The sequence below is a fragment of the Phaenicophaeus curvirostris genome, chromosome 8, assembly GCF_032191515.1.
Source record: "Phaenicophaeus curvirostris isolate KB17595 chromosome 8, BPBGC_Pcur_1.0, whole genome shotgun sequence".
In the NCBI taxonomy this organism is placed as follows: Eukaryota; Metazoa; Chordata; class Aves; order Cuculiformes; family Cuculidae; genus Phaenicophaeus; species Phaenicophaeus curvirostris.
The window spans coordinates 18,801,780-18,824,638 of NC_091399.1; the positions used below are offsets into that span (position 1 = coordinate 18,801,780).

The window sequence follows — 22,859 nt, forward strand, 5'->3', positions numbered from 1 at the left end:
TGTGTAGTGATATTTGAATGGTGGGAGGAGTACGCGCACTAGAGGATCAAATACGCTTTACCAGTTAGTAGCCGTAACTTGGATTTACTAAAAAGCAACTAACTGGGACCCTTCAGTTTACGTCAAAGAAGAGTAACTGAGAGCTCAGACGCTTGGCTACCCTTCACGTGTTGCAATCTAAGATTTGTAATTTGTTCTTTGAGTTTTTGTGTGCAAGTATCCAGCTTTACCATTTTGCTGAAATGTTCCGTAGTCTGACTTTCGAAGTGTTGCTGGCTTATCACCAAGGCTAAAGCTCTGTGGTCAAACATTTGAAGGACAAAAGAAAACTGGGTTGTTGGGGTTTTTTAACTGCAGCATCTGCTTCTTAGTGCTGTATTGTCTTCATGAATTCACACTACCTTCTGCCTTCACTAGTTAGGACTCTTCTAGTGGGAATTTTACTGCTGAAGGAGCTACAGTCTCTTCATCCCACCTTTTCATAGCAGGGGAAGGAATGGAAACACTTGCACATAATGCAGAAATATGACTGCTATTCAAAAGTTGGTTTTTACACTATGGCTTTTGTCCATCTCCAAACTGAATTTTTTTTTTTATTGGGAAAGAGTGTGTTTTGAAGAACTGTTCTTGCTGTAAGTGACAGTTATATTTTTTTAATCCTCTAGGGTTTCAGCAAAAAGACTGAAGTTAACAGAACAGCCATTGTGGCTCGAATACATGTGTTCTCTTTCCAAAGGATTTTATTTTACTTTTAAAACTTATTTTTTTTTAATTTTAATGGATTATTGCTGAAGTGTCTGGGGATGAGAGAGATTGGAGCTGTCAAATTTCAAAACTTCTTCTCCCGCAAATTAAGTAGATGCCTTTCTGACCCTGCTAATTTCAAGTTCTGCAGACTGTGTGGACTGGGCATATTTGATGTTCCTGGAGTTCTCTGCTCCTGGAGTCTGCCTTATTTGTGGTGCTGTTTGAAATAGTATTAAAAAGTGCCCGTTAGAGAAATAAAAAAACTTGAATTATGGATGCAGTCAAGTTGATAAGGTATTTTCCAAAATACAAAAGAAGGATTTTGGCTTTTAGACCAGTGAAGACATGCTTGGCCTGCCGTGCTAGTGCACTTTATGCAACCATTTAAAGAGAAGTGCACTAAGCGTGAATATTTTAGGCCAGGTAGGGCCAGTTGCATACTCCTCATTCTTCCCAGTTTTTATGCGAGAGTAGTGGTATTGCCATTGAGTTTCGTGGATGTGCTAGGTCCTGGCTTACACGTGGCTACAGTTTCCCTGGAGGCTGGTGCCAACGCGAAGCAGTGGCCTCTTCCCTAGCTCCTTCCACAACGGGACGTGGCCATGCACCGTTAGCCGCCCTCAGAGAGCGAAGGTGCCTGCCTGGTTTGTGTTAATATCACAGTGTTTCTTGCAACTGTAGAAACAAGCAGCTTCTAACTGGAAATTAAAAAAATTATTTTTTCAAAACCTTGCTTTTCTATACTTCTCTCCTGATAAAGTAATATGTGATGCTTCTTTAATGCAGACTTTCATTAAAGATCGAACCAGGGACCAGCACCCCACACTCTGCTGCCTCCAGAGAAGATTTAGTAGGTAAATGCTTAATAAATGTAAGAAGAATTCAGGTTGTCAAATGCATTATTTTTGAGTTGGGAGCATTGATAATATTTGCTTGAGGCTAATAAAGAAGTGTGAAGTACAAACACTGTATATTTGTAATAGAAAACCTGAAGGTGATCTGTGAAGAAATTCTTTCAGGGAATTGAGTCATTTTTTTAGGTTCTTGTATGTATTGTGGCACTAGTGTGTTAGTGTCATTTGGGGTGAAGAGCTATTAAATATTCATTCTTTGTTGCATCTGGACAGAAGGGACCTCATCTGAACTTTTCATGGTATAATGTACTTCCAAAAATGTACACAATTTTTGATCAATGCCAAAAGTAGTTGAAGATAGGAGTTTCAAAACGTAGATTCGATAGGATCTGTTTAATGTTACTGTAGCTAATGCAGCCACCTTTAGGACTTACAGAATACTTGTAACTAGAGAGTCTGTTATATGTGTGCTTATTTTTAATTCTGTGCAAAAAAACTCAAGATTTTTTTAATCAGTATATAAATGAGTTTTTTTACAGGCTGTCTTTTACAAATCAAGGTTAGGAAGTTTTGTGCAACACTTTTGCAATTTTCCCAGAAGTAACTGCCAGTGGTTTCAAAGTTACTGGGGAATAACGTCTCTCTTGTTCCCAGGCTCTGAAGTCGGTGCGTCTCCGCAAAGTGGACGGAAGAATCTTGCAGCTGAAGGGGCTTTGCTGCCACCAACACCCCCTTCACCAAGGAACCTGATACCGCATGGACATAGGAAATGTCACAGCCTGGGATACAAGTCAGCATTTTATTTAACCTGAACATCCTCAGCTTTGTGATGTGTCAATGCAAAAGCTTCGCTTTTAATGAGTGGCATGATTCGTACGCAGTACTTCACTTGGAGAGCACCTTGTGGCAGGAGAGCGAGCTTGGAACTGGAACAATAGTGTCCCAGACAGAGAACTGGTCAGAATAGGAGGACAGTGCACCTGTTAATGATGTTAAGAGTTGCCAGTGTGCTAGCCAAAATAGGCTCTTTGTGAATGACATAACAGTCACAGCTCAGTGCCAGTGTAGTTCTTCCAAACACAAGCTGAAATAATTGCTTTGTTGGTATTTTTATGATGCGACCTCCTTTGTAGTCTTTCCTACAGCTTTGTGTAGTAACAGCTTATATATAGTGTACTTCTAATTAATATTTGAATCATTGTATCACCAATTCCTTTGTCATCTTTTAAAAATACACGATTGTAACTGCAGTAATTAATCTCTTAACTTGTATTTTGTAAGTTAACCTTTTATGAGCTAGAATTCTAGAGTTCAGTTATGTAAGTGATATAGTAAGACAAAAATACCTTAAGGTATTGAAAGTAACTTTTTCAAGTACTTCTGACTTTATCTTTGCTCCAAGAGTGCTGTGCAGTTTTAAAGCTAGCAGTTCCTGTAGATAAAATATTTTGTGCACAATTGATTATGATTTGAGCGGTGATTTATTTTGGTATTCAGAACACGCTACCTGCAGTCCTGCAGGATGTTAAAGCAATAGCTTTTGAAATGTATCAAAGATAGTGTTGTAACTATTTTTGTCCTTGTTTATCTCTAGTTTCATACACAAAATGAACACAGCTGAATTTAAAAGCGCAACATTCCCCAACGCAGGACCAAGGCATCTACTGGATGACAGTGTCATGGAGCCTCATGTCCCATCCCGAGGGCAAGCAGAAAGCTCCACCCTTTCCAGTGGAATTTCAATAGGTAGGAACTGTAAACATACCCGTGTGGTACATGGTATTTGAATAAAGATTTTGGCATGGTTAGTTGGCAGTTGTGGCGGCAGTGATACTGTTCTAACGGAAAAAATCTGGTTTGGAAAAAATCTGGGTTTTTTTTATGTCACCTTCAATGATCCAACCACTGTTACTCCTCTTCTTCCTTGAGGGGGTGGAGGGGGAAGCTCAGGGCACCATTTCCTGTGCTCTTTCCTGACCCCCAAGGTCAATCCAAATTAAAAATTTCTTGTGGTATGAATTCTATTTAAATACCATATCAAACTGATAGTGAGCATTGTAAATTGCTCACGCTCCAAGAGCTTAATTTGTAAATACTCCTTACTTTTGTCAGGAGTAGGTAGCAATTTAACTTGCAGATACTTCTGAATGTCAGAATGTACTTCATTTTGGTAAGTTATTTATCCTGAAATATTTAGGGTATCTTATTTTGAGAACTTATGCTTCCCAAGTTTATGTGACAGCAGTTGGTCTTTCTGTTATGAACAGGTCCTTGAGGAAGGGCAGGGCAAGTGCCTTTTGGATCCAGCTAACTGCACCCAGGGTTGAGAAATGGAATCTCTATCTCAATCCTTTTTCTCAAAATAATTAGCTTGATAGAACTCAGTGCTGTTCAGTTTTTATGTGTTTATGGCAATACAAGATTTCTGTAGTGTTATGCATTTCTCTGGATAACAGTTTTAAAAAACAGTTTTGCTTTTTAGCTTTCATGGAGAGCAGCGGGTCACACGGTTCCAAATTATGCTGTTTTCAGGAGCTGTTCAGGTGTTTTCTTGAAGAGAAGGACATAGTCTTAGCAAATGTTTAATATATTTTTTATGTGGAAATCGTCAAACATCTGGAGACAATAGTTTAAAAAAATTATGTTAATGAGTAAATCTGTGGAACTAGCTTAGACCAAAGTAGTTTGAACCTGCTCACATCAGGCAGCTTCTACCGTTAAATATATATTGCCTGTCAGTTTTCTACAGGCTGTCTGCTCCAACCATTTCAGTTTCATCCAGCAGGACTGGCACCCCTCATCAGCGTGCACACAGCTTGCATTCTCATGGATTGCACTGTACAGGAGACTAAAGCTCCTCCTGCACGTGCTGTCCTCCAAACGGAGTCCTCTCAGCGCTATGCTGGGTACACCAAGGGGGGAACGCTTCTGTGATTGTGGTTGAGATGTAGCATTCACCTTTCCTCGTTGCAGTTTTCTTACTGATATTTCCTGTCTAAGAAACTTCTAAGAAATCTAAGAAACTTCTGTGTTGATCCCTTTTTCCAGAGTAAATTATTTACCTCCTTAGAGCCTCACAGGGAAGGTTTCCCAGAGCTGACGGGCAGTTTTTCATGAGGTGCGATTAAGAACCAGAAACGACGCAGACATTTTGGAAAATACAGGGGTTTTCTACTTTGTCTCATCTCAGAATTTTTAAGCTTGGTTTACTTGCTGAGCTCAGACATGAACTTACCAACTCTATGGAGTCACCCTTAAAAGCTGGAACAGACTTTTATAAATCACTTATGCATTTCGTGTAAGATCAGCATTTGTGCTTAGAAATTCTCTGCTCCCATTCTCTTCCTCCTTCAACCTCCCTAGGATTCTTCAGTTTTATCACTCTTTTGATGGTCTAACATCATTATTATTTTCACTGCTGCTGGACTATGAAAGTTAGGGTGACACAAAAGGTTAGTAGAGATCCTAGAAATATGTATGAAGGAAGAGAGTAAGTTCTGGAGGCTTGTAGTATCTGTTACAGAAGAACTCTTGGAAATGTAGGTTTTCTGGCATTCTGTATTGCTGCTTCAGCAGGATTTAAGGAAGTTGATTGAAGCTCCTAAATTCCTCTTTCATGTTTGAAGTAGTCTGTTTACTCAATACTTGGAAACGGTACAGTCACTGCAGCAGAGAGGAGGTTTACCGTATTCTCCAACACAGCTTCAAAATTGGTCAAGAAAACTTCTGAATGTGTGCGTTGAAGAATGTTATTCCTCGCTTTGCCCATAAATGTGGATTTAAACCTGTTGCTCTAGAAACAGGGCTACCTTTTCTAAATTAAACATGCTCTTTTTCTACCGTATCTTCTTCCATTTGGTTATTCGTTAGCTTTTCATGACAAAACTCATTATCAGTGATGGCATTAGGTGTTTGTTTGATTCTCTGGCACTGTATCACCCGAGTCGTTCACCAGGCTTCACAGCGTTCTTATGTGGTTAACTAGCAAGCCAAAGGTGAACTGTTTAAACTTTATTGTACAGTAGTTAAATGGTAATGAACTGGTTCAAATACACATGAGGATTTTCGCTGTGGTCATAGACTCAACAAAGCAGGACATAACATCATGGAGATGGATTCTATGCCTTGAAAGTTGTCTGGCCTGTACTGTGCTACAGGAGACCTGTGTTCAGGTCTCAAGGCCAATTTTTTCCTGTTTTCACATTAGAATTTCAAGCTCTGTCAGGTCAGTCATCAGCTCTAGTGACTAGAGCTCTGGAAACACACTGGAACCGGAGCCAAGAGAGTGTCAGCTGCAGGTTTGAGAAGGGGAAAGAATTTTTAGTCTGAATACTTTTTAAAACTCTTTGGGGTTGGTTTGTTTATATTAACACCTGTTTAACTGTGGGGACTAACTTCAGGATAAAGGAAGCCTGTGTTAAACGCTCAATATCCTCAGACTTTCAGCAGTGAGTGGATGCCGTGACCGGGGAGGGAGTTGGGTGTGCGATGGTGTAGGCCTTCCCTATCGCATAACCAGGAACGGAGCCTCCTGCTGTTTGTTGGCTATAGCATGGACGTATGTATATGCCTATCTACAGACGGGAACAGAAAGTCATGTCTGTGTTGGGCAGCAGTGCTAGAGGTCTGTGTGCAGCCCTGAAACTTCTCAGATAATCACCAGCAGCTACAGATAAAGACTTTTTGTCAGCTGCTATTATTCCTAAGACAGGAAAAAGCCTTCCTGTTATGTCGTAAAGATAAACAGACCTCTGATTTTTTTTTTTATCCTGTACGAGAACTTTTTAATTTTATTAGCAACAGAAAAAAATAGGAATATGATGATTTGTTGAGCAGCTTCTTATGTAAAACCAAAACCAGTGTAGAACCTGACTTATTAGAAAGGATTTGTGCTACCGAGGACTTGTTATGAAGTTTAACCTGAAGACCTGCTTGAGGTTGTTGGAAAAACTCAAATATTGAGTACGTACTTGAGAAGAATTTAAGAAGGCGATATATTTTTGAAGTACTGAATGAATGAAATGTTTCCAGTTGAGGGGATAGTCAAATAGTGCATTTAATGTTTAAACAGAATTTGGCCAGGGATCAAACTTTTAGTAAGTTAAAAACAGCTCCTTACACCACTGTTTTGTTTTGTAGAGAGGGATGTGATGTATATTCTTCTGCTTTTCAGGAATGGGTTTTTTTAGTATCAACTGTTGTCGTGCAAAAAATCCTCTGGAGTTTTTTTAGAATTTAAAAAAATACTGTTAGAGATACTCTATAAAAAGAGATGTTCAAATGCCAAAATTCAGCCTCTTCCAGGTTTTTGTTACAATTTTTTAAAGCCTATATAAGCATCCATATGAACATTAGATTAGTAAGTGTCATGTTTGGCGCACTTCTTGTTAGTTTAACCTTGCTTTTAAAAGTATAATGAGCAATTTCTGTATAGATTAAGCTTCTAAAATGAAACTTTTTGTTTATGAATCCCCCAAAGTCATTTAACTTTTGTAACTGTACTGATATTGTAACGAGAATTATCACATTCTGAAAGAGGACATTTCAGCTCTTCTGCTCTGGATTGTTCTGCGTTTCTAAGGAGCAACACTGGCTTTAAAATCTTCCTGTACAGCACTTAGCACTTAAATTTCTTAGCGACGTTAGTATAGTTGCCCTCAAAATGTCACTTTGGATAAAATTTTAATGTATCAACCTGTTTTAAATGAAAAATTTATTTTGTAATACGTTATTGGTAGTGGGTTCTAATTATGTGGGTTTCTATCGCGTGGGCCTCAATCAAATACAGCTCTAGTCATGTTGAAGTTGCATTTCTTAGTATGGCATAGATTTAGCTTTATATTAATAAGGAAATAAGCAAGACTTGTAATTGTCCCTTGTAACTTCAGCGTTGGCTGCGTGACTAGAGAAAATGGGAATTACTGCCGTGTTTTGCTTGGAGTAGCAACAAGGACAGTTTTGGTTACATGCAAGGAGCATTTTTTTCACAGGCAGGTTGTGAAACACAGTAACAGGTTGTTCAAAGAGATTGTAGATGCTGTATCCTTGAAGAACATGACTAGATGAGGTCCTCATCAATCCGGTTGTCACGTTAGGTTTGTTTTGAGTTGGATGTGGGTCCAGATGGCCTCCCAAGGTCCCTTCCAGCCTGAATTATTACAAAATCCATAAGCAAATGGAATAATGAAACAAATAGCTCAGGTTCTCTGCTGGACAGGTCTGGAACAGGCCTGCTAAGAAACATTCCAGGACCTGCTGTTCTGGGTTATTACATCTGCTTAGAGTAATTCAGCCCACACTTTACTTTGATTTGAGTGCACCTGGTAGTCGTATCAGATACTCGCTTCCTTTTCATGCCAGTCTGTTTTTTGTGCTCCTCAGTGTTTAGATGGCTCGGGAAATGCACTCTTGTCTTTGCAACAGTCCCAGGTGCTGGATTCCCTTTCTTGCAAAGTCATCGTGCTGAGAAACATCATCTTTGAAACGTACCTTCTGAATTGTCGTTCCTCCTGTCTGTTAGCTTCTTCTGCTTTCCAAATCCCTTTTACGATAATGTTAGTGTGATCCAGGTTAGGACCTTCTATCAGGAAAAGCTCAGGACAAACTGAGAGCAAATTACCCCGTGTCCCTTAGAGATCATGTTGGTATGAGGATGTTTAGCTAATGTTTGGAAAAGAGGCATCTAACTTGAATTGGCCGGCAGACAAAGGCCTGTATTGTTTCTTGGATTCTGCACAGAGAGAACTTCAGTCCGTGCTGAGGTTTTCATGGTTCTTGGCTGGAATTACCCCTGCTGCGTGTGAATTTTTATTGCCTCCATCTTTACACTGTGTTTACTCAGTGGATATCCAGACTTACCTTTGTACAGATTGTCTTTATTCTTCAGGGCTCCACTGTCCCCTGCTGATTTTCTATGCAAAATTACAGGGAACTTGTTCCCATTTTCAGCATTTGCTTCTCTGTGGGAACCCTGAAGGAAAGTACATTGATTCACTTTTTTTTTTCCCCTGTTTGTCTGAAAATCATTGTAAATCAATTCTTCCTTTTATATACGGATATTCAGGAGGCAGAAAAAACAACCCATCACGTTAGTGTGCCAAAAGGTGGGCTTTAACAGTGCCTGGCGTGGCATTAGGCTGGGGCTCAGGAGTTGGGGTTGTCTGCAGCTGAAAACGTGCGTTGGCTCGAAGTGGAGGGCAGGGTGGTAGCTGGTGTGGGAAGCCGATCGGGTCTGAAAGGCAAAGAGCTAGCAGGACAACAGCTTGAATGTTGCTTATAGTATGGCTAGTAAGTTGCTGAGCTCTCTTTAACAGTGTTTGTATACTGTTATATTTACTGTTTCTTTGTGAATGTTACATGTAACTCTACCTTGTGTCTGTATTTCAATACTAATGTTCAGGTTGATAGAATTTACTGCAACTGTAAAGTTAGTATTTTATTTGTGGACCTGCCATGAGTCAGTGCTTCAGATGCTTGGATTTTCTGGTTTTCCTCTAGTTTTAGTGTTCAAATTAAAATACTTGTAATAACATTGCGTTACCTTGTAAAGCACAGAAGGAGAAAAAGTCTATTGTAATCTCGTAGTAAGTGCGAGATAGCTTTAAAAAGCTTGTTTAAGGCTTCTCAAATTAGCAAAGCCTTCTGATATGTTGGAGGTTCAGCCATGAGTTTGTGCTGTTGTGAAGTTGCGCCTCTTTGCTGTGACTATTTGTGCCTTCATAAGGAATTATTTAAATAAGTGACCTTTCTTTTTAAGCACCTGTTGTGTTGATCAGGCCAATATGCATTAGGATGTTCTTTAAATTTTGAAAACCCCTTTCCCATTTATTAGCACTCCTCTAGACCTAATGCCTTCAAATGTCTACCTCAGTCAGTGTGAAATTCCTGGGGCAAATCACAAAGTATTCTCATTTTAGTATTTTAGTGAAGTATTTTTTACGTGCTTAATCTTAACTATTCTGAAGAGAAACAGATAAAGTTAAAATAGTTGGGTTGTAAATGGTGAAATAAACCATCATTCGTTCTTATCTTTTTCAAGGTAGTAGTGATGGTTCTGAACTCAGTGAAGAGACTTCCTGGCCAGCGTTTGAAAGGTAAGAAAAGCCGCCACTCAGAAACTGCATTTCTCTCTTAAGACACTGCTAGTTACAGTATTACTCAGTCCTGGAAGTGATGCTTTATTTTAGTGATCTGTATATAAGAATATTAATAAACTGTATCGAGTTCACTGGATGTGTTAACGCAGGAGAGAAGTAGCTTCTGCTCTCTAGTAGCTAATGGGGTTTTTGTCTTGTCGGATGCTCAGGATGCTCAGTCGTCACCACTTTCTTCTAAATAGCTCGAGCAAGGTACCATTAAACCCCAAATGATTTTGTTTTGTATATTAGCATATCCTGTGTATGCTATTCATGTGACCTACCTGTTTAAATTTTCATTTTCCCTAAAACATTTTGCCCATTCTCAGCCCCTTTTTTCTTGTCATTGTCACCTCTCTTGTCTCTTGCATCTGTTCTTCACTTCATTGGCACTTGCCCATGTTACGTGGGAAAGCACAGCAATGCCCCTTGCTAGTGTCAGGTTTTGTGGTTCAGAATTAACATCTTGCTCCTTATCATAATGTTTGCAAATGCTCAGGTGACAGTGATCACTTCAGTCCTTTCCCGAGTGTATTTGAGAATGTGGAAAAAGACCTAGAGCTGTACCTCAATATTGTAAATGGTGGAAATTTCATCTTTCCACAACTCAGTGAGATGCACCATGCAGTGTGTAGTTTGCTTCCGTAACTCAATTTCAGGTCGTTCAGCTTCAGAAGTTTGATGGATGATGACTTCTGCCATGCTATCAAGTTGTATTTGGTAGAAATTTTGATCAAGGAACTTCATGGTTGAGACATGTTACCACACACCTTATTTTATGGGTTCCTTGCAGACATTGAAAACATATGAAATTCTGAGAGATACGTAGCAACCTTGTGTTTATTCTTTGGTTTATTAGATGATGAAACATGTTTTGGAATTTAATAGGTAATACACTGAAATGCAAATGTTAATTTAAGAAAATTAGCAAGGGCATCTCTCATCTCTGTAGTTCTGGTCTGTACAGTGGTTTTCTACACTAGAAGAGTGAAGAATGTTCAGTGAGGGAGAGGCATTAGTTGTCTGGGATTAACAGCCACTGGCAAAACTGGGATATTTCCAGTCTTATTAATCACTACTCCCTGTGCAACGCGAGAGGGAATTCAATATTCCCCAGTGATTCAGGAACAGGATCTTAGGTTAGGAGGACTTAAATCTGCACAATGTGCCTAAGTAATTAGGTACTCGACAGACAGATTCCCCAGTAACAGAAGGAATTGTGTCAAATACTCCTGGTTTCCCTGCCTCTCCTGCTATTTGTAACTGGGAAGTGGAGGAGGGATGAGAACTAGAGTCACTGACTGTTTCTACGTGCAACAGAAACTTAGTTTGAAACTCGACTTAGAGCGTTCAGCATTGGGGTGTCCCTTTGGGCTAATGAAAATTGCTTGAGACTTTAATTCCAAGTCTTGACAGTTATATCACGTTAAGGGAAGTATACTAAGAGACACTTCAGTCTCATAGGTTGTCATCCTGAGTGTCTCTGAATAGACATCCCTCAAATAGCTTGAATGCAAGAGTAACAGCCTCCTTATTATGCAAAATATCAAGCTTAAGGGTAAGAATAAAACCTATTTCATTTGTATGCAAAATATACACACATACAAATACACGTGTTCTTTCCTTCATCTTAATTATTGTTTTATTTGTCTATTACTTGAATGTATTTTAAAGCAAAAATAATAAATTCAAAGATACCAATTATGTTGAAAAACAAATGATAGCATATTCTGGGATAGATTAGTAGGTGGTAATTCATTAGTACCTTTTTGATCATTCTTCCTGCAGCAAAGGCAGTAGTTTGAGCTGCTTTAAAAACAAACCAAAAATTAACAAACAACAAGCATTCTTGTTTAATGCTGCTGACCTTTACTGTGTCCCTTCTTTAGGACTGTTTTGTTCTCCTGCTGCTCTGAGTATAAACTGAAACATGACAATGCTGCTTGTTTAGGTTTCCCGTTCTGAGACGTACAGCCCTGTCCAGCTAATGCAAAAGCCCTCTCACAGGTGATAGTGTGTTAGATTTATACTACATAGGAGACTTTTGCCTCTAAAATTTTCATAATCTTGTACTTAACTGCCTGCTTCTGCAGAATTAGAGCTGATGTTCAGTCTTTCCACACCACACGAGCAACTACAAAAATGTCTAAAAACCAAAGGGTGCATATGCTTCTTTTGACTTAAAAGGAATTCGGTCACCTAAGTGACCTGATCCAGAAGAACAAGGTTAAGTGAAGCAAAGCAGCATTCAAAGGGCAGATCTAGAGCACAAATCCTGGCTGTGGGTAACAGTATAGATCGGGTTCAGGACTATAAAAGGCGAAGCTTCGATGTCAAGTTTAAAGTTTATATGAACTGGAGAGCTAAAATATTGCTTAGCCTACTTTAATGTTACTTAATGTAACAGTATTTTAAGCAGTGTCGGATAGTTTGACAGTGCTTTTGATTTCTTTTAGCCCAACAGTTTGCATGAATACTAATAGAATTTGAGTTAGTCTTTGGTAGTAATATCTATAGTCAGAATTGAAGGCACACGAGTTTTGTTGTTATGGTTCGTTTACATTGATCTAATCTCTAAGAACTAAATGCAGGCTTTGCTCTCAAAATTTATTATTCTCCGTTGCCAGTAAAATACTTCAGTATTATGAGTACTGACAAAGAGAACATCTGGTGAAATAAAACGCATGATATCCACCCCTGCGTGCATTGTTCTAAGTAAAATTATCCTGTGTATCTTATGTGGAAGAAGTGGCTTTGTCGTATGCACACAAAAAAAAATACAATGCTGTTTTAGCAGTCATACTGTTTGTGTGAATGAAAGTATATGTAATACGTACAATTTATAATGGAATCCAACAGGAACAGGTTGTACCATTCTCTCGGTCCGGGGACAAGATTGTCACGAAATGGCTATCGAGGCCACATGAAGGCCAGCAGGTACAATCCCCACTGCACACAGAGGTGTCAGACTCCCTCTGGTGTTGGTGATTTGGTTTGGTTTAATAATTAAGTGGGTGTTTTCTGATTTTATCTTTCTAACTTACGTGTCAAAATAAAGGTAGACACCTTTATCTTCAGACTTAAAGCTTTCCTCCTCTCTGACTTTATCTGTCTCTCCATAAAGGCTTTTGTTCGTTCTGGTCTGCAAATTCAAATTCTGAACCATTGGATCTTTATGTGAAGGTTTAAAGGTGTTTATAACAGAGGTAGCTTTCTAACTGCCCACCACTGCGTTAGCAGTGTTGGTAGTTCTCGTGTGGACAACAAAGCTGCTTCTTGTGCTAACGGATGGCATTCAAGATGTTTTCTTTGCTGTAAGTTCAGTATTGAATTTATTTTCCCCTCTTGCCTGAAAGAAGAAATAGGGCTAAAAAGAGTAACCCATTAAAATTGGCCCCGAATCATCATATATAGTATTTGCAAGCTGATTTAGGTAATATAACTGATTATTCTGATTAATTAAAATACAAATGCTCTCTCCAGCTGTGTGGCACTGTAGTTGGGAAAGAGATGTCTGTTAATTGTGAAACTTTTTTCATGTCAAGAAGCAAGCATTGTCTCACTGAATTAAACTCATGCTCACGTCTATCAATGTCCAAACTTGTCTCCATATCATCATCCTCAGTAGGTGCTGCAATGACAATGTTTTGCTAGATTTCTAGTTTACTTTGAACGTACATGAGTGTTAGGATGGATGGAACAGCAAATCCTGGCTTACTTTAAAGCGAGTTTCAGGTGCTGTTCAATTGCTCAGCTTTTCTGGAAAATTGCAGGGGTCAGAATTCCATTCTGTGCTCTGACTGACACTGAAATGATTCCTGTAGTAATTTTTTTTCTGATGGAAAACATTTGGTACATCAGTCAGCTTTGTAATTTTAATAGTTAAGTTTTCTTTTCACAGTGCTGTACCTGGCATTTTTTTTTTTGGCCTGTTGCCCTTAGATCCTACATGGGATAGATGACTAGTGGAGCACCAGATGCATTAAAACACCTTAAAGCTGTGGTTTGGGTTTCTACTCTGTTACTGTTCTTGCCCACTCTTCTTGCCTTAAGATGTTGTAAAGATTCTGCATGCTTGGGCTGTGCTCTGGGTTTGGTGTGCTAATGATTCCAGCGATCCTAACAAAAAAAAAAAATTATCTTTCTTGCAACGGCTGAAAAAGAGGTTTTAACACGTATATCCACACTGTGAATGTACTTCAAGCTCTTGCTTTTTAAAATTAATTGTTCCTGTATTCATTGTGTCTTGAGTTTTATTTCTTTTTAATTAAGGATTACTGACTTGGCTAACTAATTTTTCTGATCACTTTTGCTTGTGAGCATAAATTCCACAACAGCAATTCCTTGTAACAGCCAAAGTCGTTTTCCACAATGAAGTCCAATAAATAAAAAGTTGACGTTTCTAAATTAAAATACAGCTGGTTGCATTAGTTTGTGGTAATGATTGGAAAACTACTTTAGGAAAAATATTTTTTCACACGAGTCTTCATGTGCTCCTTTCAGCTCTCTAGAATCTGAAGATCTGGCTGTTCATTTGTATCCGGGAGCGGTTACTATTCAAGGTGTTCTCAGGAGGAAGACTTTATTGAAAGAAGGCAAAAAACCTACAGTAAGACTTCTAATTTGTTTTCCCACCTTCATCCTTTGCCCCGTTTTATATACAATAAATTCTCGTTTTACAGTTAAATTCATATCTGAGATCTCCTCTATGTTGCTGATTAAGGTTTAGATCACTGTTAGAGTGTGCATTCTTCTGTTTAGTGGTTTTATTCAGTTTATAAGACTGTACCCATAATCTAGGGAGCAGAAGAGAAGTGCAAGGCTATATAAAATTTCTAACAATTATTGATAACTTTAAAAGAAAGAAGAGTGTTTTGTCCTTCTAATGGTAGGTGGATCCTTCCAATTTATCAATAGATAATAACTCTTAACGTTTGCATTGCAAATGCTTGGATATTCTAAATCAAAATGCATATTCATAACCATGGGAGATACCTTTGGGCAGCACATAAAATTGAAAAGAAAGGGACAACTGTATACTTAACTCAATTAGGTGTTCAATAAGAGTTGCAGGAAGTAGAGAGTAAAATGCAGAAAGCTTTTCTTAGATTAGCGAAGAAAGGCTTGTGTTCTGTCTGCCTTCAAGATTCTTAATGCATTCGTAGGCCTGCAGGAATAACTTGAAACAGCAGCTCAGGAGACACGGTTGATGGCTTGGCTGGGCAGTTAGTGCTGTCGTGTTCTTGCAGGAAAATGCCTGCTACTTCACAGTTCAATATTATGAAACATTTTGCTTAACTGTTCCACTTTTTTCTCTCACCTTTTCTTTCTAGGTAGCATCCTGGACAAAATACTGGGTAGCACTGTGTGGAACCCAACTCTTTTACTACGCTGCGAAATCCCTGAAGGCTACAGAGAGGAAACATGTATGTAAAACAGGCGTATTCCACTATCCTCTGCCAAAATTCAAATGTGATTTCCTGATGTAAACACTGAGAGTAGTTTAGGACTTGCGTGATTTCTAGTCAGCACTGTCCTGTCTTCCAGTCAGTCACCTCATACAGATCTGCCCTAATGGAAATATCATGCCTGTTTATATGCTACACCAAGAATATCTGCTTTGCATATGCCTTGGGTCTTTTTGAATGTGTTGGTCTCTAAGGAAAGGAACTATGTCATTGGGTCTGGCTGCTTTTCCAAGGTAGAAGTCATATCTTAATGATCTCTGAGTCTTGCAGCAGTTTGTTGCTACTTGAAATCCAAACAAGCATTGATGTGGAAAGACTGAGAGGTCACTACATGTTACATTAAACGTGTCCTGATTTCATAAATTAAATTAGACTACCTCCTTTTTCTGTTTGATCCTGTAAATCCATTAGCTACAATGGAGTACAAAACACTTCGCATCTTAAGCATAGAGCTAGCATATCATATTATGCTGGCTTTCCTTTTATTCCATGCAAGTTTTTGAAAGAAGCTAAAAATACTTTGCTTAAGTGGGGAAGTAGTAAAAGGATTTTCTGTAGGTGTTCTAGGGGTGTCACATGTGCATAGTTGTCTTTTCACTGGTTACTTCTAATGGAAGGTGCTGCTGCTAAGAGATTCTGTTAAGAAACTGGGTAAAATTTGAGATGCTTGGATCTTTGTCTGAGTTCATTCACTACTGAGAGCCATTACTTATAGCTGCCTTGGCCAGTGTTTCAGTAGAATTTATGGCAACTGTCACTGGAAAACATTTGCTTTGCATAAAGCTTATGTAATTTTACAAACTGAGATGTGCTCCTAGACTCCTTATAAGAGCACTATCGTATTTCTTTTTAGTATAAAACACTGTTTCCTTATTCTAGCCATTTTATGTTCAGGAGGTGGAGGTTTAAACCTTAAGATTTTTGATTAGAAGACTCCTAGATATTTGAATATTCTGTGTGGAAAGTTTGTGTGTGTTAATCTGGTTTTTTGTAGGTTAAGGTATTATTTTCCACTTTTACTAAAAGTAGTTCTTTACAAAGCAGTATTATAATACTCAGAATAATGTAATAATAGCTAATTACTTGTAGAAATATTTGCATAGTTTCTTTGCCACCATCCATCCACCCCACCTCTACTAGCTTTGATTGCTTGGGTGAAGTTGAAACTGATCCTACTTAATTTGGCTTGTCAGTGAAGACAGTGCTAGCCCAGACCAAAGCCTGTTAGCCACGCATGTGACCTCAGTGTCTTTAGAGAAGTGTGTGTGTTTGGTTGCATTTGCCTCTGCTCTCAGTGAAAACCTTATGGTACAAGTCTCTCTCATTAAAAAAAAAGAGGAGACTTGTAAGCTACCATGTGCAGAAATGCAAAGCGTTAAAGCAAAAGCAAAAGAAAGGAGGAAAAGAGAATTTGTGCTGGCATTATGTCACTAACAGTTCGTTGCTTGTTTTTTCTGGAAACGCTGAGAAATGGAAAAGAAATTTTTTGAATGTCAGACTTTGCTCCTGTTACTGATGCGATGCCTTTAGTTTTTATGCCAAATTTTATTTTCTTTTAAGAATAGAATTTACCTTTGTAGGTCTCTCTTGTCCACTCTCTGTCAACGTACTGAACGGCAGAAGACTTTACCATACTTGTCCGAAGCTTTTTCAGTACTGTGTGTAAATATTTTAAAACAAATAACATGTGTTTAGAGAACTTGGAAAAAAAAATGTATAGCTGGGAATTTTCTTGTTTGGAAATTAAGCATATCGCATTCTTTTGTGGTCCATTTGCTTATACATTTCCTTCTGAGTAACAATTTAATCATTTAAATGGTCTTGCCCCTTCTTTATGGGAAGTAAATGAAGTAAAAAGGTTACAAAAGTAAGCGTTCAAGTGTGGTATCTGATCCTCTTGAGTCTTTGTTACTGCAAAAGACTTCTGTCTTGGAATGCAGTCATATCCATTTACCTTCCAAAAGTTTTCTCAATCTATTGAGTTGACTTTCAATATTCCCCAAGTCACCGATGCGTTGTGATACCTACAACAGCAAAAATACCGGTGAACAGAGACTAGTGCCTAAGAAGCTAAAATCTGTCTCACATCCATATGTTCTCATGTTTATTTGTCTGTGGATGTGCCAACAGACCGATAACGACGTTTGCAGATAGAAGCTAGGTGACGTTCAAGTTCATATCCCTGGCAGGGTTACCCATCAGAAGCTTGCGCATGCTGAGGGGAGTTTGAGCACTGCAATTCCTGGGAAAGGGAGATGGAGAAGCGGGAGTAGAAAGCAATGACTACTAGAAGAGATTTGGTTTTTTAACAGTTAGTTTTGTGGAATTGAACTCTCCAGCACAACCTTGGATTCGTCTATAGATGGCTGATGTCTTGCTCTTAGCTTTTGAGGGCAGCAGATGTTCTGTTGTGGATGCAAAATGTGTTTTGAAGCTCAGGTCTCTGATTTCGTTTCCCAGGTACAATCATGGTTAAGATAATTGAATACCCATTAGCTATGGTTTGGACTGTCTTTTGTTTAAACAAATAGTTCACAGTTAATGCACATGTACTTGTCTTCCAAAGGTGGTTATAACACAGAAAATAACCTTTGTGCTGGATTTGAGGTGGGGGACTGAGACTGGAGAATTAGATGGAGAGGCTGCAGTTTATGGAACAGCTTAGTGATAGCTGCTCAGGAGCTGTTAGGCCAGTCAAGCTGTGTTGTACTTTTAGCCTAGTGGGTTATTGTACAAAGCCACAATTTTTGTTCTGGAGTCTGAAGATGACGTGTCAAGTGTCCTGCTTCAATTCACATGTGGTTACATTTTCAGAAAGAAAGTTAATCAAGAGGATAAACTGTAGTCAACCATCTGTAGGCAGCTCATGCGTGAGTACACGATCACTGTACAAATACTGTCCAGTGATGTTCCTAAGAGGTCTGTTCAGCAAAATAGAAGTTTGAGGCTGGATCTAGGTTTTGTTTTGTTGCTGTCCACATTAAATGGATAAAAAGGATGATGCTGTCTACTTCAAAGCAGGTTTCTTTTTCAAAGATTGATACGTTTGAGGTTTGCATAGGTAAAATATTCCAGGCATTTTCTGGAGCTGTGTAAAAACATCTGTCTTTTCAGCTTCCTTTCTCAGGGCCTCTGTGACATGGGGAGGAACGCTGGCAATGAAAAAGCCAGGCTGCTATATAAAGCTTCCTGGCTAAAGCTCTCGTGGTAGATGTGTCTTGATTACAGGCATGCTTTTGACCATTCTGCTGCTGCTATTGCATCAGGCAGCTGAGCCTGAGGGCTTGGAATGAGCCAACACTCAAAGCTCTTCCAGGCTTATAATAGCCAACCTCTTTGGAAAATTACCTTGTAAAAATACCAGTGTAATCCAGCAAAAAGGGCACTAAATCCCCTTTGTTATGGAAGCGGGCAAGCCAGCTCTTCTTCTCATGGCCTGTGGTCAAAGACCTGCATCCAGGGTAGTGCGTGTTCTAGATGTGAACATAGCCCAGAGGAAGGAGATAGGTGGATGTGACAAATTGTCTTGTGGTCCATCTACTAAGAAAAAAAACAAAGCAATGTATTATATTGTTATACCATTATATTTAACAGTCTAAGTATTGAACAAGTTACAGTTACTTCTGTGGTAGCGGAAAATTGTCTGCAATGAGCATGTGAACTTTGGAGCCCAGAGACATGGTAGAGGAGAATCTGAAAGGAATGAGTTCCCCAAACATATTTGTATCCTGGGAGGTGGTGGAGTCACCTTCCCTGGAGGAGTTTAAGGGATGGGTGGGCGAGGTGCTGAGGGACATGGTTTAGTGTTTGATAGGAATGGTTGGACTCGATGATCCGGTGGGTCTCTTCCAACCTGGTGGTTCTATGATGATTCCATGATGATTCTATGCTGGGTGCAACCCTGGGGAGATGGGCTGGATGTCCTGAACCCAAGGGTGAGAGCCAGCATCAGGCTGCAGGGTCATCTGCGTCTGGGGAGGTGGGAATGAGCTGTCAACCAAAGCAAGTCCAGAGAAGAGCAACGAAGCTGGGGAAGGGGCTGGAGAACAAGTCTGAGGGACCTGGGGGTGTTTAGCCTGGAGAAGAGGAGGCTGAGGGGAGACCTCATTGCTCTCTCCAACTGCCTGAAAGGAGGTTGTGGAGAGGAGGGAGCTGGGCTCTTCTCCCAAGGGACAGGGGACAGGATGAGAGGGAATGGCCTCAAGCTCCACCAGGGGAGGGTCAGGCTGGACATCAGGATGAAATCTTTCCCGTAAAGGGTGATTGGTCCCTGGCAGAGGCTGCCCAGGGAGAGGGTTGAGTCCCCTTCCCTGGAGGGGTTTAAGGGATGGGTGGACGAGGTGCTGAGGGACATGGTTTAGTGATTGATGGGAATGGTTGGACTCGATGATCCGGTGGGTCTTTTCCAACATGGTGATTCTATGAACGCTTAAGGTTTTATCTCTTGTGCTGAAATGGTACTCACAACAAGCTTCTGTGATAAAACTGTAGAACTCGCACACCTTTAGAAAAGGACAAAGTACAAATAGCCAACTTAGAATTAGTCTTAAAGGAAGCATTTGCTCTGAAAAATGAGTTACACCCATGAAAAACTTGGGCATTTTGATTAGGCTGGAAAAATCTTGCCGATTTCTGTGACAACATAGCATGCATGAAAGATCTTTCCGTGTTTGTCGGTACTTGAAAAAGCAACAGATGCTTTTTGAGGCTTCACACTCAAGCATGAACCCTTGTTCATTCCAAGCCTTCTACTGGCTTGGAAGGATTAGTCCCGTTTCCTGGCACTCCAGAAAACTCTGTAGCTGTAGTTCTGGCACTTTCACTGCAATACCATGATAAAGAAAGCCATAACTCTAGGAAGTATGTTCAGACACAGAGAAAATTATTTGAATATTAGAAAGCTGTACAATCTCAACAGGAGATTTGTAGGAGGCGGCGATTTGTAGGTGCTAAAAGGTTGGAGTGAAAAATCCGTTCACAGTTTAATTCATTTTTTTTAATTCAAAGTTTTATGTATAAATGCCTTTGAGCTTCGAACAACAACAAAAATCAGTTATGTGAAGCCTAGCGTCAGCGCTGTGTAGTTTTCAATGTGCGTAGTAAGAGTGTCATTCTAGCTGCCTGTAGGAAAAAAAGCAAAGAGGAACCAGGAACATGAAATTACAATGAGGCTTTCATTCCCTTCATGTTAACAAAGCAGACTTGCTGTTAGCAAGGCTCTGTGCATCGGTGGAGAATGAACTGCCCTGGGGGACAACATAAACATGGAACACAAATCCAGCCGCGCACAGGGATGGAAAACTGACATGTGTTTCAAGTGATGATGGATTGATGCTGGCAGGAAACACTTCCCTTGTGTGGAGCTTTTTACTTTTTGGAGAAGTACCATGATTAACTAGATGTTTTTAATAAAATGAAAAGCAAGCAAGCTCTGGCAGTTTTGATTGGATGGTAATTTCACGTATTGTACACCTACTGTTACGATATAGAACCAAGATGGGAAAGTACAAATGTGCTATTTTAATGAAACTCTAGAAATAGTGCAGTTCAAGAGGTGCATTGTTGATCTGTAACCTACTAGGACTGCTTTGGGATTCAAGTTCCCACCTCTCTGAAAATCACCTATTATGGCTTTGTAGTGCTACTTGGAAGTTTGCTTTTTGCAGGTCCCTTCTAAGTGTAAGGTTATTTTTCAAGGCGATGTCTACACCAAATTCTGAATATGTACTTTTTTTTTCGTTTAAGAACTCATGAGCTATGTCCTTATTTTGTTCCCTTCCCCTGTCTTTATCCCTTCTTTCAGATAAAATTCCTTAATGGACCCTCCAAAGAGCTTTTAGTTTCTGTTTGGAAAGAAGTTGCATTATCCAGTCCCTACTGTAATGAAATGTTGTCTGACAGAGCTTTATGATTTACTCCCATCTCTTGTGAGGTGTCACCAAATCTGTCTGCCTCCAAGACACAGTGACTAATTGAACTTTAGTATATGTGCTTCTACAGGTTTTATGAGGAATGGTCTTTTCCCACAGTTTTATCCATAGCAGTACCAGAATAAAGGGCATCGATTCTGAAGCCAGGCAGGCAGATCTTTCCTAAGAGCAGTCATCATCACTTCTCTGCTGAAGCTGTCTGTCCAGGCATCCCTTCCAAGCTTCCAGGTCTTCATATTTCCACTAACGTTATGCAAACGTCAGTTGAACATGACTGGTAGGAACTTGCGATGGATGGTTCCTGCAAGGATAACTGTAGCACAACAGGGAGGGGGCAGTACACACATGATGCGTTCAGGAGTTTCTGAAATACAGAGAGACTGGGCCCTTAAATTATTTTGAACTTGATTACGTGCTTTTTTTTTTTTTTTTTCTTCAAATATTGGTCTAACATTTGTTCATTTTAGGTCCTTATGTGTTTTAAACTAGGGTTTAAATGCAGCCTGTTGCACAAGTGCCAGACAGATAAACGTGCCTGGACATTGAAGGTCTCCTGGTAATCTATGGCACAGATTAGAATAGCTGACACTAGATTTGCACTGAAATTTTATTTATAAAGAATTATATTCCCATATAGAGAATATGCTTATAAACTCTCGCTTTGCTTGCGATATCCTCAAACTCAGCAGCAGTAATGCTTCCTTTTGCTGAACCAGAGTTCTGAATTTGTAATGGTAAAGCTGTGGTTCTAAAATGAAGCAGAGGACGTTTGATGCTTAATGTTGTAAATCTGCTGTGGGGCATGAAAAAAGTAAAAGTATTGTAGAACTGTGTATTAATATTAATGACTTGGTGTAAAACTGGTTGGCTGGCCGGGCCCAGAGAGTGGTGAGAAATGGAGTTAACTCCAGCTGGAGGCCAGTGACAAGTGGGGTCCCCAGGGCTCAGTGCTGGGTCCAGCCCTGTTCAATGTCTTTATCAGTGACCTGGATGAAGGCATCGAGTGCACCCTTAGCAAGTTTGCGGACGACACTAAGCTGGGTGGAAGTGTGGATCTGCTGGAGGGTAGGGAGGCTCCAAAGGGATCTGAACAGGCTGGATCCATGGGCTGAGACCAATGGGATGAGGTTTAACAAGGCCAAGTGCCAGGTCCTGCACTTGGGGCACAACAACCCTGAGCAGCTCCAGACTAGGAGAAGTCTGGCTGGAAAGCTGCCCAGAGGAGAGGGACCTGGGGGTGTTGGTTGTCAGGGACTGACCATGAGCCAGCAGTGGCCCAGGTGGCCAAGAAGGCCAATGGCATCTTGGCTTGGATCAGAAACGGCGTGACCAGCAGGTCCAGGGAGGTTCTTCTCCCTCTGGACTCGGCACTGGTGAGACCGCTCCTCGAATCCTGTGTTCAGTTCTGGGCCCCTCACCACAAGAAGGATGTTGAGGCTCTGGAGCGAGTCCAGAGAAGAGCAACGAAGCTGGTGAAGGGGCTGGAGAACAGGCCTTACGCGGAGCGGCTGAGAGAGCTGGGGGTGTTTAGCCTGGAGAAGAGGAGGTTGAGGGGAGACCTCATTGCTCTCTACAACTACCTAAAAGGAGGTTGTGGAGAGGAGGGTGCTGGCCTCTTCTCCCACGTGACAGGGGACAGGACGAGAGGGAATGGCCTCAAGCTCCACCAGGGGAGGTTTAGGCTGGACATTAGGAAAAAAATTTTCACAGAAAGGGTCATTGGTC

At 40.2% G+C, this 22,859-nt stretch overlaps 1 protein-coding gene across 3 annotated transcripts in view; it reads left to right on the forward strand.

Annotated features, from left to right (window-relative positions):
• The window catches only part of RALGPS2 (Ral GEF with PH domain and SH3 binding motif 2), a 115,774-nt gene that overhangs the window by 82,516 nt on the left and 10,399 nt on the right, over positions 1–22,859 (forward strand). For 2 of the 3 annotated variants that reach the window (XM_069862638.1, XM_069862637.1), the window contains exons 11-17: positions 1,534–1,601; positions 2,256–2,391; positions 3,196–3,347; positions 9,640–9,694; positions 12,596–12,673; positions 14,240–14,345; positions 15,070–15,162. In XM_069862638.1, the coding sequence (XP_069718739.1) occupies positions 1,534–1,601; positions 2,256–2,391; positions 3,196–3,347; positions 9,640–9,694; positions 12,596–12,673; positions 14,240–14,345; positions 15,070–15,162 (688 nt within the window). The remainder of the gene's footprint in view (positions 1–1,533; positions 1,602–2,255; positions 2,392–3,195; positions 3,348–9,639; positions 9,695–12,595; positions 12,674–14,239; positions 14,346–15,069; positions 15,163–22,859) is intronic. The other variant, XM_069862639.1, reaches the window with a different exon arrangement.